Consider the following 18,780-nt stretch of genomic DNA (forward strand, 5'->3'; position numbering starts at 1 on the left):
CCTGACCACTTCAGCATCCCCCCAAAGTCCAAGGCAGGACCTCCAGCAGCACACCCCCACGTGACGGGGGAACAACCAGTCCTGAGAGCCACCCCCTCCTTCCTGCCGAACAGCAGAAAAAGGTGATATGGCAAGATAGGACAGTCCACTAGAACAAAATGAATTTGTACTTTAGAAATAATAATAAATTGTCTTTTTTTTTCTCTTTGCATCTCACCAGGTTGAGGTCAGAGCTTTCTCTCCCTGTTCCACCATAATTTTGACCTGCGGCAGTTGCACTCGGCATCTTTTAAAGGCTGAAAAATTAGCAAGGGAATGATGAAGCATCTCCATTTCCCCCGTGTATTTACTTCTCTAAGCTCTTACAGTGATGTGAAGCATGATCATCAGGAATCATGTCATTTTTCACAAACCATGAGTAACTGAACCCTGTGTACAAGCTACTAGTACTTTACACCAATAGTGCTTACACACATGCAGGACACGCAGGAATCTGAAGGGCAACGGGAAAGACCTTCCTAATTCTCATAGAATCTATGGAAAGCGCTGTAGAGTTGCCTAGCCTTATAAATGGGGCATATGCATAATGCTGTGCAAGAATAATCAGCCCTGAGACAGGGGCCTCTAAATATGATGATGGAGAAAATACTAACTGGAGCAGCAGCTCTTATAACTGCTGCTTCTGTCGGAGGGCTTTTCCTTCCGAGTCGCTGAGGTTATACAGCGGGAGTGATTCCTTCCAGCAGTCGCGGTCTGCATGTTGCATGACGCAGTTTGCATGGTTCACGTGCTCAGCTTGTGAAAAAGTAACTGCGTCTACTACAGGTGATCTATTTCTCCTGTCAAATTAGCACACCTATCTAAAAGGTGATCACCGCACCATTTCATTTTACCCATGTTTATATACTGGCTGCAGCCGAGAATGATTTTATTTCGGTATAAAAAACAACACAGAGGTCCTGGGATACAGCAAATCTGGGCTGAACAGGAAAACAAAAAAAGCACGGTGTTTGTTGTTCTTTCAAGCAAATTTATATTTAAGTTCTTCCCACCTATTTCTTTGGAAAAACATCTCTTCTAGATACCCAGAGAGATCCCAAACTGCAACCTTAGCCGTGCCATCAGCTCGTGCCCTTGTGGCACGGCTCCTGGGGTGGAGCAGCAGGCGATGCAGACGGCGTGCCCTTGGTCCTGGTAAGCCTGCACAGATGAGGGATGGAGGGCTGCGGGCCAGGGGAGCACCTGGACAGGTAGCAGGCAAGCAGAGCAACTTAACTGCCCTCTGCTGACAGCCTGCTTTGTGAAACATTCCTCTGATCCAGTCCTGCACAGCTAAACTGCGATTTAACCGTCAAGGATGTCTGTGAATTCATCTCCGTGCTCCCACACTGATGCTTTACATGTCGAACGGGTCTGGGAGGATTTCTTCACCCAGCGCCAGGCTCTACCAACAGAGCCCTGTGTAAAGATAGCAAAGCTGGCACAAATCAGGCACCACAGCCGCAGCAGCAGCAGCAGCAGCGTGCGATCGCTGGTGCAACGGTCTGCTCCAGCTAATTCACTCCAGAAAGCTGTCCAGGACCGGAGCCAGTGCTGCTGCTGCACCGTGCCGGGGATGGAGATGCGCTGACTCGTTCGGCGCTCAGCTCGGGCGTCTCACCCTGCGGTGGCAATGCCATGGCGTGGTGCACGCTCGGCCCGGGTGGCAGCGGGGTGTTTTGTGCCAGGGCCCGTCCAGCTCGTCCCGCTGTCCGGAGGCACCGCTGTTTGCAGCCCTGCCGCAGGGACCCACGGCCCTCAGCATCGCTGCCGCTGCTGCTATGGACTGACCGCCGGGTATCTGGTGGCAACTGGGCTGAGTAAGTTTCAGGAGGTGGTTAAAAAAAAACCAGACGAAGAAAAAAAAACAAAACACCACACGTTTCTTGAGCAGCACTCGGGCTGGGATCCTCCAGGGGAAGGGGCCGATCACTGCCTCTCGATGCGGGTGAACCCCCCCCGTGCCCCCTCCCGCCGGGCAGCCCCGCTCACCCGCCCCCGCCCCATTTCAGGGCAACATGCGCTTTGTTCTCCTGCCCTGCCTGCGATGAGGCCCCTGCGGGGCGACACCGCGGCCGGAGGGCGGGCGGGACGGAACTTGGAAGGACGTTACCGCCATCGCCCACCCCGCGGCCCGCTCCCCGTGCCCCCCGCTCCCATTTTATCCCCGCGATGGAGGCGGCTGGGCGCCGGGAGCCCACCCGGGCGGCTTTCGGCCGCCCCCCGGTGCCGGCAGCCGAGCGCGGCCCCCTCCGCCCGCCCCCCCCTTAGCTCGGCCCGGGGCCGCCCCCGGCCCGGCCCCCGCCGCCGGCCCGGCCCCCGGCTCCTCCCCGCGCAGCGCGGGTCCCGCTCAACAAGTTCCCGGCGGCGGGCAGCCGGCCCGCGGCCCCCCCCGCGCCTCCCGCTCCCCGAGCCGGGCTCCGCAGCCCATGAGGGCGCCGGGGGAAGGCGCGGAGGCGGCGGCGGCTGCTGCCTCCAGCCAGCGCTCCCGCGGCCGCCGCTGAGGGGCCGGCTCCGTCAGCCCGCCCGCTGCTCGGGGCGGCCCCGGCCCCGGCGCCTCCAAGCCGGGGGCAGCCTCGCCGCCCGGAGAGCGATGCAGCGCCCAGGGAGCGCGCAGCCCCGCACGCCCTGGTGAGGACGCGCAAGGTAAGGGGGGGTTGATGGGGGGGGGGGCAGCCGCGGCCCCTGCCCACCGGGGGACCCCCGCGGCGGAGCGGAAAGTTGCGGGGGGCGGGCGGCAGCGTTACGCAACGGGGCGGCCGCCCGAGGGACTTGGTGCCAGGGGGAGCCCCCATCGCCGTGCCCGAACCCCCCCCGGCCGTGCCCGAGCCCCCCCGAGCCCGGTGAGGGGCTGCCCCCCCTGAGGTGGGAGCCGGGGCTGGGGGCACCGCTCGGCCTCCCCTGCAGCCCCGCACCCCGGGGCCGCTCTGCCCGGGCTCAGGGCACCCGGCTGGGCTCGGCTCGGCCCCGCCAGCTCGCCCTGCTGAGGGCAGAGCCCCCCCAGGCTGGGCCGTGCCCCCCCGGGCCCTGGCCCCCCGGAGCTGAGCGCCCTGCTTGACCTTGTGGGTCTGAGCTGCTGCAAGCCCGCAAGGGGGGAAAATCAACTCCTGGGGTTCGCTGAGGGGGAAGTTTAGGAAGAGCTGTCCTTGCAGCCTCCGGGAAGCGTTATTTTTCTGTGAAAGGCAGCAAAGTGTTTGCAGAAGACCAACAGTAACAGGTCGGGGCTGATAGAAACGGGAGATTTACCCCCTCCGCTTCAGCGTCTCGGTGTGACTGCCGCTCGTATTTACAGTGCTGACAAACGCCGTGTGTATCAAGGTTAAAATCGAGCTGCCGGATGAAAAACTACTAGCTAAAAATCACATGACGGGCAACCATCCTAGCCCCCCGTACCGAATGTAATGTAACGTTTCAAGCAAACGGAGCGACAGGAAAAATGTCAAGCATGGAGAACAAGTAGCGCAGCGCCTTACTTTTGGGGTGAAGCCTGGCGGTGCTCGAGCAGGATGCCCGTGCCTTCCCTCCTGTACGGCAGCAATACTCCTCTCCAAGTACAAAAACCAGTCTCAAGTTCAAAGCCAGCTTTTTTTCTAGTGTTAGAAACGCATCCGAGCAGCTCAGATGAAAATGTCTCGGTGCCCAGATACCCCTGGTTTGGCACCTAGGGGCTTATTCTGCCCGGCCATGGCACATAGTCCTTGGCTTCAAGAGAAATAGATGCTGCACCGTGCTAAGCCTAATATTTATAACGAGCAGTTATGAAATAAAATTACTGCCCGGAGTTGAAGTTGCTGTTGCATTTAAAGCGTATTGTCTTCCCCGAATGAGCTCATTGCTCAAGGCTGACACTAAAGCACTGAAGAAGCTTTTCTTTTTTTTTTTTTTTTTTTTGGTGAGGACGTCATGATGCCCTTGATGAAAAATGTGTTCTTTAGGGCTGCGTAATTATTAATTCTGTGTATTTTTAACAGGATGCTCAAAAGACTTGTAATCTTGAGTGAAATCAGTGTGTTTCCCCCAGATTGATGTGCACACGCACACAAAACAAAAAGCCAGCTGGGCAGCAGCACCACGAAGTATTAGTGACTTATCGGGAGGGACAGCACTTAACATTCACAGCACCCTTCCCACTAATTAAGCTCACGAACAAGTAGCTCATAAGATCACTGCTGCGTTTTTCCCTGGTTAACTATTTCACCGACAGCAGTATTTTTGTACAGTAGATGCGCAGCCTTTGTAATGAATTCGGAGTGAAAGGAGCAGCTAAGTTCCCTGCAGATTAACACGTAGGAAGGGAAACGGAGCCGAGAAGCCCAGGAGCCTGCACGAGTGCCAAATCACAGCGAGTCGTCCTCCTGACGTGCACTACCGGGGAGCGAACGCTGTTGGTCACCACAACGCACCGGTGCCTTCCTGGGGAACCCAGGCTGAGCGACACGCTGCTCGCTGCTCGGAGGACACACCACCAACTCTACCGCGGTGTTTATCCTGGGGTGGAGAAATTGAGAGCGACCTTAACGACGCCGTGCAACACCGCTTCTGTCTGCGGCTGGTGGCGGAGCGAGAGGCAGCGAAACCTCCCGGCTTGCCAAAAACCTGTGCTACGACGTCAGGGTGCCTCTGCAAAGCAGCCGAGCTGTGGTGGTACCTCAAGGCGAGCGGAGTCAGCTTGGGCAGGGAGAACTTCGGAGGTACAGTCACAAAATTCATGCGTACCTGAGGGAACTACAGGGAATCTAGAATATTAGAGAACAGAGTCGCATACAAAGCGCGCTTAAATTAGCGATTAAAGCGGTATTATTTTGTGCCTTATGACAGCCACTATTTAAAGAACTGCTGAAAATCTGTGCGAGGTATTAAAAAAACGTGTAAGCAACAAATCTGTGTCTGTTTCACAGCACAGTACTGCCTTCTATTTTGTTTGCTCAGTTTTCAAATTACATAGGCTTTAGGGAAAGGAGACTGCAAACATTTAAAGTACAAAAAACCTCAGTGTGGTGAATTTGGGGGGGTATCTCCTATGTAGCCATTTGAAAAGTGGTGTTTGCTTTGCTTCTGCATAGAAACATACCGTATAACCTATGAACATGCACAGGTGCCACTCATTAGGTATTAAGTTTCAGATTATTACTGACTACACAGAATATGATCAGAGCATTCTCTGATTTTAGTGGCGCTTCACTTTGAAGTCAATTTACTACAATGCTACCACGTTCAGGCAGGAAATAGCTCTCTGCTGATCCCTTATTACTTCCAAAGCAGGTCAACTTGTCTACACATTTGTACAGCATCGGGGTGATCCATGCCTTAAAAGTCACCGGCTTAAAAGTCACCAGTTATATACATGAGCACAAGTCTCACAGGCAACGATAGCAGGTTGTAAGAATAATAATTCAGTAATCCAACAGCTGCTTTTCACGTCCTCCTCTTCACCTATTTTCCCCCCTTTAGTGGCAGAAAGACAGCAGGCCTGATTTTACTCCAGCGATAGTTATCACAGCCGAAGCCAAGATTTAAATACAGAAGCGTACAGAGGAGTCAGAGCCGTTTTCCCAGTCTGAGAGAAACAGGTAGACTTCAAAGCCCTGGGTCTGAAGAGCTCTCGGTCCTACAGCACCTGGATGCAGACGTGAACCTCTTAACTTATCTCTACAGGAGGAGATTTCTGTCCTCACAGGGGGTGCAGAAGTTCCCCCACATGCCCAGTTCCCAAATCCCCGTGCTTCGCTGATCGTTTGGCCTCAAACTCAGTCCATACCGAAACAGTGAGTGAAACATCTCACAAACGCAAAGGCAGACGTTAAGGCAAAATATACCTGATGTTGCAGCTACTAGAGGACAGGCTGGAGAAGTTCATTTGTAACCAGTAATAGGGTTGCCCACCTGCGGTCACCTAGGTTAGAAATTCAGCTGCATGGCTTAGTGGGGGCAGGCTGTACGGGGATTTCTGCTATGTGAAATGAGACTTTGGTATTAATTCTCAGTGCAATCAGGCAGCAGTACACAAAAAGAAACATTTCAACAGAGGACTAAAAGAGGCATGAATAAAGGGCTTGTTTACGCTAGCTTTTCCTGCAGAAACACCCCCAGTTTGCTTTCTGAAGTTCTCTAACACCAGTTTCATTGAACAGGTTAAAAAAATGTGGTCTGACAGTGGTCCTAAGAACATGGAAGCACACAGCTTTTGCACAGAATTTACCAAATCTGCAGAAAGAAAACCTGCAGTGCCTGGCGCACACACACTCACTTCTTACAACAAATGGACACTGTGGAAGTCCTGCATGAAGTTTTTTTTCCTATAGGTGCTGTCTACCTCAGCTGCATTGTCCCATTTTGGCATCAGTCCTGTGCATCAAAGAATGCCTTCCTCCCTTACTGATTTCCAATTTCCACCTGGCCATCCTGCTCCTCCAGATGCAAAGCTGAAGTTTTCCACTCATCTCCAGAGAGGCCATTAATTTTTTTATTATAATTAATTTTTTTTAATTTTAAAAGCCCAAAGACCTTTTCCTCTACGTGTATTTACTTTCATTTTACCTGGTACAGTGATTCCTTATATTTTTGTACTGAAAGAATACTGGCAAAACCCCAACCCTATGCCATCCATGGGGAAGAGAAGCAAGTGGTGCAGGTTATTTTTGCCTGTCTGTGTGCATTACAGCATGCTTGTGCACAACGCCCACGTAGTTACAAAATTAAATTATTTTAAAAACAAAAGCAAAGGAGGATGAGCCTGTATGGTCTGGAGCAAGGAAGTGTCAACAGCTAAAAAAGGAGGATTTACTTGGTTTGTGCTTGCTTTTCAAAAAAAAAAAATCGTTCCCTGCTTGTTTTATAGCTGCCCTTCCTCACCTCTTCATTTTTTTAACCTCCAGGAAAAACGCAGACACCTAGTCGGTAATTCAGTCATACAAGAGACAGTCCTCTGAAACAAGCCATGGCAGTAAAACCTGTGTTGTACTCCCAAAAACATCCAGCACAGCTTCCAATAAAAACTGTCATCGTGTAGTTAGACCCAGTTTTGCCCTGACTTATGAGACGTACGCAGGTAAAACACAGCCCACTTCCACGGCAGCGGGACTCAGAAGTCGTGCTGGAGTTCGGTGAGACACAAAAGGCAGGTGTGAGAGCCCACCACTGCGACCGCAGCTTGGGGGGACATACCCGAACCGTCCTCAGGTTGGGTGCTGGGGTGGTTTGGGGGTACCCCGAGCATGGCAAGAGCACGGAGCTGCTTTGTGCTGCCCAAAAATTCACAGCAGTGAACGCTCACGCCAGAGCTGCAGTGCTGCTGCTTGTGAACGAGTCAGGGAGATCAAAGCTGCTGCAAGTTACAGAGCCCGAAGAAGCCCCAGGCACACGAACCATGGCGTATGTGCCTTTTTAGAAATGGGCAAAGAGGCTGTGTAACGCCTGATATAAAACTACTTGTGCCTGATATAAAACTGCTTAAGCAGGTGTGTAGTTTCGGGACTGCACTGTGAAGTTAGCAACGTGGAAAGTGGTTTGGGTCTTGTTAGCTGCTTCTGCTCTCCTTGGGAAAAGGAGGAAGAAGAGAATTTAGTCAAATCAATAACATTTGGACACTTCCATAGGCATAAGAAACAACATTTACAGCAAATCCAATCTCTCCTTCATATCATTAGTAATTGGTTGTTCATGCCCATTTTGTTGTTACATTCATTATTCTCTCTTGCAAATGCAATCAGAAATGGAGGAGGAGATAGCTGCAAGTGCAGACATTTAAATTGTGGATCGGTTTAATACATTTTTGTGTATCAAAGCCATCAGCAAATAAAATGCTGCAGTATCTCTCAGGAGCTGACAAAGGGACAGACAAAACATCCCAGTGCTGAAGAGAGGAATTCAGCGAGAAATGACGCCTGAACTGCCTGCTAACACCGATAACACTGATCCCTTCCACGGGCTGGGCCTAACTTCCTCCATTCAGGATGAATCTGTGTATTTTAGGTAGCCCTAGCTGAGCAGGCTGGTGAGAAAAATGTGTTATATCTTGCATTCGCACTTTGTGCGAGTATAAAAACACACAAAGCCACAATAAAAATGATGCAAATTATCTGACTAGGAGGCAATTCTGGTGCCTAGAGCGGTATTCAGGCAATTCCGATTAATAATAGGGGACTTCTCAGCCACAGTCCTACAGTTTCAGATAAGCAGAGTACATAACTCAGACTGACAAAAGGGCCATATAAATATCCCTAAGAAGATCTCTAATGATTGTTGTAATGTGCTTCCTGATCGTCCATGCCACAAATAACCCACTGACAACACCAAGTGTGTGTGGAGATCTTCCTCCGTGTCGCCTCCCAGGGTCACAAAACCTAGAAGCAGTTCAGTTCCCATCTCCGTGCCACCCACGCACGCTCTCATCGCTTTCCCCTTCGTCCCGCACGCAGTTCTTCCTGTACTGAACCAAAAACGCTTTCCCTGGTGACCTGGAACAAGCACTTTCACCTGGGTGCTCAGCAGCTCCAAGCCTCGTCCCACATTGCTCACATTTGAGGAGAAGCTGAGACCTCGGGATTTGAGGTTTGGGGCTTTTGCACAGATGTCTGCATTACAGACAACTTCACCCCACACCAGAATTTGGCTCTTCCTTCACGTTATTTCAACAGCATTGTAGAACCAGCTCTTAGGAAGGAATTTCTGCAACATTTGGGAATATTTCTCACTCGCGGTACAGCAATTAAATGTCACTCGTAGGTAACCAACGTTCAGTTTTGTACCATCCTTCGCTGTTGCAGAGGTCAGACTGATGTGTGCACCCCTCTCCTATCTCCCCAACACCAGCAGGCTCAGGTCTCGCTGCACGCTGGCGATCTGCAACCACAACAGAGCCAGAACCTGCTGGAGATTAAAACTGTTCACAGATGTCCTCCTCAAGAGGGTGAAAATCACACAGGGTTTATTTCCCAGTGGCAGTGCTGGAGTTCCAACACAAATCTCCTACGCCGATGCTATTCGGCAATTAATATCCTGCTAAATTGTCCAGTTTGGGCCCTAAATTACCCAAGTGCGTTCTTCAGCACCACGTCACGCCCTCCTGACGCCTGTGTGCATGTAACCGTGATGCAGCTGGGAAGAGCCGACGGCGCTCTGATGCCTTACAACCGCTGACCTCGGGAAGTCGTTCCTGGCTGTCACCTCCCGTTTGTGAGCGCTCGAGCACAGGCTCCAAACCCAGTTTCCCATACGGCGTGGCTATATCTGCATACCCTGCCCTGCACCCAAGCCCAGCGCCGCGGTGCCTTCCGGTGCCTCCACAGCAAAAGTAAAGCTGTAAGGCTCAAGCAGGGGGCTGGAACCTGCTTCTCTAACCTTCCCTGTCTGCACCCTACCCACCACTTGGAAAGCTAGGATGCAAAAAGACAAGCTGAACAGAACTGGTTTCCTTGTCATCATTTGATACTTTTTTTTTTCCCCCCTCTAAACACCCACAAAAACTACTGTTGTTTATTGAGAACAATTAAAGGTTAGTATTAAAAATAACGCAGATTAAGAACTGTCCTTAAGTTCTCGTTTTTAAGCTTGCTGCTTTAATTATTTAAGAGAAAGTGCCATAAAAATGACAAAAGGCTTCCAGTGAAAGTAGGCTGGCTTTTGGGCTCCTGGAAGACAGTAGAGTATAAGCAGAGCTATTTGCGATTCTCCTAGCAACACATCCTCAGCAACATCCTTCCACTACAAGTATCAGCTGTAACACTGAAAGAGTTGCCATGTAAATCTGTGCAAAATAATGCTAATAAACCTTTACTCAGATTTTTATAGCAGCAATAGCTGCATAATACATTAAAAGTGAGCATAATTCTTGTAATAGTACTGTGACATAGTACATTCTAGCAAGTGTTTCATATTGTGTCAACCCTCTGAATGCTGTGAATTGGCAGGCAAGATTTCTGACATTGTATTTGTTCCAATATGAAGGAAATCGTTATTAACTCAGGCCACAAGGGTCTATATTATGTAAGTGCAGATCTCTTACTAGCATTAATATTAGTTGCACAAACATTTTAGGGGAAAAGTAACCCTTATTGTACCGGATTTTATCGCCACCTTTTGATCTTATGCGTGCACCAATACAGGAAGCACCCAAACCTAGGGCTTATTACAAATTCTTGTTCAGAACACACAGCAGACGTCAAACATGTAGAAGATAACACGTATCATTTGTGTATTCAGGTAAACTGTTCTGTATCGTAAGGAAGTTTTAAACAGTTTATCCTGCAATATGTAACTTCTCTATCTAAAAGTCCACAGGCTTATTAAATCATATATTTTATTTCCAGCCACTCAGCTGTAAAGCTAAAGCTCGCAAGAGCATTTAAAGGCATTTATTGACCACCTGAGCCATTAGCTGGGATATGACTTTTATATATCATTCGTACAGAGCCTACCAATGGGGGGGGAAGAAAAGGAAAAAAGAAAATCAAATGCCACACATCATACTTATTCCGAAGGAAGACTTTAGGGCAATTAAGAATCCCTCCTGTGTCATCACTGCAACTAGCTGATCGATAGACAGAACAGTTCTGTTGGAGCAGACTTTCCAGGACCATCCTGTCCAACTGCCCGACCGTTTTTGGAAATCGTACTGCTGAGCATCACGACTCTAACGAACATTTGTAGTTTACAGCACAATGCATTATTTCCAAATAATGCATCCCAAAGCTGTTTTCACAGGAGAAAGTTCCTGAAAAGTGAAACATCAGTTTCAAGTCAGCAGGGTTTCAACTTTGTTTTTGTCTGTGGAACCTGTACATTCTTCTCAGGAAGACAGAACAACCCTTCCCCATCTGCTAACCACGTTTGCTAGGGAGCATACGTGAGCTTTCTTTTCTGGCAGACACAGCAATAACGCAGGTGAAACAAAAGCAAAGCGTCTCCAGAGCACAGGCTGCAAAGCACTGAGTTGGGCAAATGGTAGCAGCGCCCTGTAGTGCATGGAAGTGGTGCAAACTTCTCAAAGCAGGGAGATTATAAGGCTACGGCAGTTCGCCCTCTGCTTGATAAAATACAGAATCCATAAATGCAGCAATAAGAATGAATTCGGTATTGAGCAATAAATAAGGAAGTTCAAGGGAGAAAATTCAAGTTCAACGCCTAAGGGTTTCAGAACAGATTTAAAAAGAAAAAATAGTTTGACATTTACCAGCACTGCTAACTTTATTATTCTACATGAACAATTCTGAAAAAAGGAAGACAGAGTGGTCTACACGTCAGTTCGGTGTGTCACTACACGCAGTATTTCCTCCCCTAACGACCATCTGGACTTTCTAAACCACAAAAATGGGGCATACCTTAAATGTAGCTAGAGGCCAGATTTCATCCTCATATCTGAGTATTAAAACTCTATACACATTTGTAACATAGGACAAGTGTCTGCAACAACTAATAACTGACTAAGATCATTATTAATTTCCAATGAATTTCTTTTTTATCAGTCCAGTTTTGTTTACTGGGCTTTACTCATTAATCTTTAGGACATTATCTACATGATTGTTAAGTTTGTATGATAAAATGGCCAGTTAATCTAACAATTGGATTCCTTCTAAAAGACTGAAAACACCCCTCAAAAAGCTGAAAGATTGTCTGAAAGCGAGGGAAAAAATCTATTTAATTCAAAATTAAGAAAAATATTTAGATTGCACGTAGAATATTCTCAACTTGCTGTCACTGGGCTACATGGTAGTATATTTCAAATTTACCTAGAACAGGCTTCCATCTTCTATTCATTTCTAGGAAGTGAATCCCAGTTTCTTTCAAATGTCTATTTTTATTGGTAGAAATAGACTACAGGCTACGCATGCACTTAAAAGGCAACTTATGGACATAAAATACTTTCTGAAAAACAAATATACATTAAACGTTACGATAATGTTTAGATGCATAAGAACAGTATCTAGAGCAGGATTCTAATGAGGACGTATAGCCTTCAGAAGCCTGACGATACGTTTCACCAGTGGGCTCTCCTTCACACAGTGCAGTCCAATCGTTTGCAATCCCTCGCGTTATTTTTCCTTTGTGCTCTTAATACATGCCCAGAAGTTTACAGCTACATCTCCAATGCCCTTCCTGGGCCTGAAAGTGCACAGGCTGGGATCTGGGCCTTTTGTCTGCATGCGGAACTTGGGAAGTTGCACGTAGTCCGTGCTGTTTGTTAGCACATTTACACTTTGAATACATTTCTGTGTCAAACTGACAGAAATCAAATTTAAATTACGAGGTAAGTTACAAGTCTCCTTTTCCATCATTAAAAAAAATCAATAGAGAAATCCGGCAGCTTAATTCCCTGGGTAGTGCAGTGACTTTGAGGAGTTTGGGAAAGGGGACAGTGAAGTCCTGTGAAGATGTACTTGTGGTTTACCTACCGACACAGACTTAACCAGGACTGTCCCTCGTAAGGGCACGAACCAGGTAAGGCAGGTCTCCTTCCTGGCCATGCCCGGCGCCACTTCTGAACCGAGAGAAAGAAATCTGGGCAGTGTCAATGAGAATGAAGAATTGAACGGGAGGCTTTTATGAAATTGAATAAAACATGCTCCTGAGAACCTGAAATAATAAAAAAGGTGCTTTCCGTGGCTTAACTACAAGATTTTCTACCAACTTAATGCTTCTCTGTGCATCACTTTATTATTATTGAACAGCTAATTTCCATATTCAAACTTAAGGGAACACTGCTTAAGTTTAATCAGCCAGGAGTTTATAAACAAATCAAGGCTAAAAACTGAAAAATAAGCTCTGTGATCATTAAATATTTAGCTTAGCAAATCATGTCAGACAATCAGGGTTTGTTTAGAGTAACCACAGACAAAAAGTTTCGATGTGTTCTCTCTGTTGGCATCTGCAACTGAAATTCAGATCCCAAGCCTTTACTAGCCCTGTGACAGGGGAAGCCATAAGGTTTGTAGTGCTCAAGCAAATTATCTCCATCTCAGTAGTTTTCTTAACGTATCCAAAACCCATGCAGCGTGTATCATATTTTACAGTCGCACATTTTACGTATGCCAGTCTTCCCTTGTATTGCAGGAAACACAGCAGTTGAGTAACAAGCAGCAGGATTACAGATAGATAGTTTGGGAAATGGAAACAAGTGACAATGAGGTTTCCTTTTCCAGTTTACCTGTCCAGGTGCAGGCTGTGCCCATGGCATGCTCCTGTTCCCCATGAAATCAGTATGAATTTTGGCACTAGGCTTAATGGAAAGAGAGTAGACCTCTAGCACCAACTGAGCTCAAATACAGGTGAGATGGTTAAACAGCACTCCCAGAAGAGCACATTGTAGTGTCTATAAACCAAAATTGCGGTCAACGCCTTGTCTGAAACATAAATGAAACGAAATAAAAAAGTATTTAACACAGGAAAGTTCATATAACTCTAAATCAACTCTTGGCTCAACCATTCTGCTTTCCAGCATGCGCATCCAGTTCTCCTTGGACATGCTGAGAACTGAGTAAATCTTCCCAAAAAATCAGCTCTCGTTCTGTTGGTGGTTGTCATTCTTAGTCACAGCTATTGATAAGATTATTAGTCCAAGCTACCAGAGGGAACAGAAAACTCTAGATTAACTAAATTAATCAGGCCTGTGCAATTGGGAAAGGGAGACGAGCATTTTTGAAGAATCAATTTTTGGCTATTACAGACACACTTAAAATTAACTGCAACACTGAATAGAGTGCTGCATTTATCTATTTCTATTCTGTAGAATATCACCAGGCTCCTGGTTTCATCTGGGTTAGCGGCTCCATTAATAACATTTATGGAGATAACACAATTCTGCCAATTAAGTCATTCCAAACAGACCCAGTGATGCGGCATTCCCAAAGATTATGGGATAATGCAGTATCCCAAATAATCTGAAAATTGAGGTTGTTTGGATGTATTCTAATAATGTATCGAGCCAATATTAGCATACATTGTATGCTAGTGGATCCTACTGTCAAATAAAGTGCCAGAAAACTGACTCTTCCAGGAACGTTGACGACTCTAAGGTATCCTAAGAGATGTTTGCAGTAAGTGACTTCCAGATCTAACAACCAACTTCTGTGAGCCTCTTTTACGGGTAAAAATGCATCCTCTTTTCAGAAATAATTCCAGTATTTCAGGTGTTTCACATCTTTCTAATGCAACATACCATATCTGGTAAAATTCCCTAATAGTGCAGGAACTCAGATGAGCAGATTTGAAAATACAGGATACAATGGATGTTGTGTTACTGTATTCTTTTTTTTTTTTTTTTTTGGCAAACTCATTGACTTATCGGATATATGGAAGTTAAGAAAGACTTGCTTCCAATAGCTTTATATTTATGGAAGTGCTTTTTTGTTTTGACACTAGTTTTTACAACGTATTTTATCCACGTGCAGTGTATGTCTGTCACATGGCAGGCTGACGGATGCACAGGTTTGTATCCTACAAAGCGCTTCGTTATCCAAAGTGTTCTAAAATTCCACCTTTATACAGTTGGATGCATTTTCTACCAGCACTGCTTCTGGAAGCTGCGAACAAATGGGATTCTGTACACAGGATGTGTCTCACAGGCGTAACTTCACTCTGCAAGTGATACAATTAAAAGACAGCCCCAAACAGCCAGCGTAGGATACTAGTGTTCTACACACAGCACAACTGACCCCTTATTCAGGTTTTTAATTGGAACAAAAACTTTGTAATGTTCCTATTTAGTTCACTTTTTTTTTTTCTGAAAAAAGTTCTCTGCACGTCATGTCTTACAGGCATACAGAGAGCTGAGCTTACGCACACAAGCACAAAGTAGAAGAGATCGCTGTGACATAACATTCAGCTTCACTTTTATCTTTAGGCTTCCTTTCAGCAGCTCCTTTTACAATCTTTTTCCCCATAATGAGAGGGGCTTGGTCACACTATCATGCTATCATGCACTCTGTTTATATGTACATACTCAATTGAAAACTAGTATCTAGCAATCTAAGATCCCATTATTTGATTTTTTTTCTCCTGAATCTTCTCCCTTCTTCTCCTCTTTACAGCCTTTCTTCTGCATCATGCAGGTTCACATAGGAACTTCCCCTTCTAAAACAACTGCTTCTCATCACCGCTACCTGAACGTGACAGATGATTAAATAGAAAAAAGTAAACTAGACAGGATACTTCCAGCAATTTGCAAACAACTAGCTGAAATGGGGAAGTATAATATGATAAAAGTTTAAGTAATGACACATTTGCAAGAGATTTTTGAAAGCTGTTAGATAAAGCAGAAGCCCAGCTTTGCAGTGTACAGGTTGTCTGCCACACACTTGCATGTGTTTGTATTTCCTAGGGTTATAATTACTTTTTTGAAAACTGTAAACATTCAATTTCCCATTTAATCTAACTTATTATCTTTTATTAAATTAAAACTAAATACAGCCTAGTCGTAAGTATTCATTTGTACCACTGAGTTGATGTTATAAAACATACCCAATAGTGGCACGTAAGTCTTCAAGAGTTTCAGATTTTTTATTAATGGGAGAATTTTTATCAAAAATGTATTCCAAATGCCATACCTGGAAGTCCCTTTACTCATTATACCTTGTACTCTGAGTCCCGCTGAAGGTACAGCCGTGTTTAAATAGGAGATACACGCAGAATACCCGGATTAAGTAAGAATTCGGTAATTCAGTAAATCTCAGCATTAGGGAGGAATTTGCGCAATAGGAGACTAAAAATGACAACTTCAAATGAAGTGTAAAAATGAGGTCTTAGCCATCCAGTTACTCCAGATCCCACATGATCTGTACGGAGATAGAGCTGCTTTTTTTTTTCCTTGCTCGGTGCTAAGCAGTTGGCATCTTTTCATCCTTGAGGAGGTGCTCATATTTCAATAGCAGATTAAGTCATTGCTCTGACTCATCACAGTTTTCGTTGTTTTTCTTTCTTTTTTTTCAGTACTTTAGGATACTTTGGGATAAGAAGCTCTGTTATAAAGGTATATTGTGCTTCTAGTAAAGGATGGGTTGTTTTGCATCTGAAGCAAAACTAATTTACGCACTGCTGACTTCTTCCAGAAACTTTCAAAGACCATAAACTTTATGCACACAGCAGTACCAACGGGTTGCTAAAAATTCATCTATATCCAGATTTTACGTTTAGCTATGAGGTAGATTTCAAAAAAAAATCCAGATACTGACATCTGCAGTGAGAAATTAGATAAATCTTGTGCAAGGACGCAGACTATATTACACAGGAGTCATGTTTTCTAAGCAGGCACGCTGTAGAAAAATAATGCCGGTTTGATATTTCTTGCCACCAACATTTGCATTAAAAGAGAGTTAAGGGTACAGTGCTGCAGACTTCTCCCTATCTGTACAAACAGACTTTTTAAAGTTATTTTTTCCTGTACATTTTATTAACTGTGACGTAAATTCAAATAATCCGCTTCCTGAGCGCCTGGGTTCCCGTGCAGCACAGCCTGTGTGGGGAGCCAGCCCCACGACAGCCGCGGTGCCTGCCCCTGAAACAGGGTCAGGAAAACCCCCCTGGGTGCCACAAAAATGGGGTTTCGCCCCCCTAGCAGCTGGTTTTGTCACCCTGCAGAGGTCACAGCCTGCTCCCACCCCCCCGAGAGCAGGTTTTAACCAATCTCACAAAGCACGGCAAGATAAAGGCGCTATTTTCTAGCGAAAGACTACCATCTAATACCTAATACCAAGGATTATGAGTTAATTAAGAGAATCCAGCCAAAAGGTTGTGAGCGCCAGCCCGTTCAGTCAGAGCACACAGGAAATTAGCTCAGATACTAAAAGTTTGGGGAAAAACTAGTGGGAAAAACCAGTAGTTCTGTTATAACACGGGCTTTTTGAACTGTTTTTGAATGCAGGCATCATGGTGAGTAAGGAGCCCAGCAAATGCTTACTTACCGCCTCGGAAAGCGAAGTTGAGCCAGCAGCTTCGCTTGCTCTGGAGATGAAATATGCACTGGATCCCAACCGGCAGATCAAGAAGCGCAACAAAGCCCTGCAGGTGAGATTCAAGGATATCTGCGAGGCCCAGAACGAGCAGCGGGACAAGCAGCTCTCCGGCAGCCAGGACAGCGACAAGCGAGAAGCGAAGGCCGTCTCCTACAAAACGGCGTACCGCAAGTACATGACGGTGCCCGCCCGCAGGTCCATCCCCAACGTCACCAAGAGCACGGGGGTGCAGACCTCCCCGGACCTCAAGAAGTGTTACCAGACCTTTCCTCTGGACCGCAAAAAAGGGAATATCATCAAGAGCGCCTCCACCGGTGACACCTTCAAGGGCGAGAACAACGGGTTTCTCATAGACCTCAAGGACAAGGAGGGCAGGAGCTCGGGGGAGGAGGGCCAGTGGGGCAGGAAGGCCGGCAGCCTGCAGACGGCCGAGTTCATCTCCCACGTGGGCGAGCGGGCGTGCGCGGGGGCCTGGCAGGGCGCCGAGCTGCCCGGCTGCCCCCTCCACAACGCGGCCAAGCCGGAGCCGGGGAGCGAGGAGCCCGGCCAGCCCCTCCACGGGAGGGTGTTTAAAACGGAGGTGGCCACCGTTTACCTACCGGCGGGCGGCGCGGACGCCTCGCAGCCCGAGCTGCCTCACCTCGCGGCCGAGCCCGACTGGTCGCTGTGCCCGGCGGGCGAGGAGGACAGAAAGAGGACCGTGCACCTGAATGGCGTCCAGCCGCAGGCCGGGGACGCGCCCGCCTGCCCGCTGCAGGCCCAGTGCCGAGCCAGCGAGTGTCACGAGCGGAGCCTCCAGGTCGACGTGTCGCCCATGGAGGGCGCGCAGCCCTGCCAGGCCGCCGTCGCCCTGAGCGAGGAATGCCAGCAAATCGTGCCTCACACCGAAGTTGTGGACTTGAAAGCGCAGCTTCAGATGATGGAAAATTTGATCAGCTCCAGTCAGGAAACCATAAAGGTGTTGTTGGGTGTTATACAGGAGCTAGAGAAAGGAGAAGCTCACAGAGAAGGGTGAGTACAAGCTTTTTAAACAAGTATAAGCTGTTTTATATGCCTTTCTTAAGTAAGCCCTGCCCCAGAATTTGCTCGTGTGAATTTGCATCAGCAGGCCTGCCCTCCTGCAGAGCACCGAGATACACTTTGTGTTATTTCTTACGTGTACGTGGTTTTGCTGCTTTAGGAGTCCCGGAGAAACCATCAAGGGTATTAGCAGATCTGCTACCTGCACGTCCCACCAGAACGTAATTAGGTAGTTGTTTACTGAAAGACCTGTAGTAGCTTTTCTACTCAAAATATGCAGAGCCGTAATGAATTTGTGCCCAGACTGGCACCAAGCTACTGCAGCTTTCTAATGTGCACAGAAGCCCCTCCTAAAACAGGATTACTAGGAGTGCTCGTACATCAGCAGCTCGAATTTACCACAGTACCTCACGTAGCATGAAGGACAGGAGGAAAGGTCTTGTGTGAGAGACTTAGGTTTTAAGATAAAGGGATATAACTCTTGATTTAATTCCATTAGTTGCATATGGATTTTGTTTGCTTTGCTTTCAGCCTTCTGAATTTTTAAGAAAATGAAATGAAAACTTTGAGTATCAAGTCTTCTTTGTAGCATCTGTACTATTCTATACGTGACAAACTCTCGGGCACAAAGGAAGAAGTTTTAAGTTATATAACTTAGGGCTAAACAAATCAACCTTTAGTGCATTACACGTAATGCTTACTGTAACACTGCACAGCATTTAGTCCTTATCAAGAGACTCCAGCCTGTCTCTTGCTTTACCTCAAACATTCTTCAGAC

At 47.1% G+C, this 18,780-nt stretch overlaps 2 protein-coding genes across 9 annotated transcripts in view; one reads left to right on the forward strand and one right to left on the reverse strand.

The window, feature by feature from the left end:
* The window catches only part of DOCK1 (dedicator of cytokinesis 1), a 284,156-nt gene that overhangs the window by 146,998 nt on the left and 118,378 nt on the right, over positions 1-18,780 (reverse strand). The window lies entirely within an intron of this gene.
* INSYN2A (inhibitory synaptic factor 2A) overlaps positions 2,401-18,780 on the forward strand; it is a 43,073-nt gene continuing 26,693 nt past the window's right edge. The window contains exons 1-2 of one of the 5 annotated variants that reach the window (XR_004778791.2): positions 2,401-2,685; positions 4,260-5,481. Coding sequence is in view for 3 of the 5 variants with exons in the window: in XM_035547640.2 (XP_035403533.1) it covers positions 16,897-17,993 (1,097 nt within the window). In the remaining 2 variants the exon portion in view is untranslated. Of the gene's footprint in view, positions 2,686-3,937; positions 5,482-16,528; positions 17,994-18,780 lie in introns of those variants that run through there. The other 4 variants (XR_004778792.2, XM_035547640.2, XM_050712020.1 and 1 more) reach the window with 4 other exon arrangements.

This window comes from Cygnus atratus, chromosome 7 (assembly GCF_013377495.2).
Source record: "Cygnus atratus isolate AKBS03 ecotype Queensland, Australia chromosome 7, CAtr_DNAZoo_HiC_assembly, whole genome shotgun sequence".
NCBI lineage: Eukaryota > Metazoa > Chordata > Aves > Anseriformes > Anatidae > Cygnus > Cygnus atratus.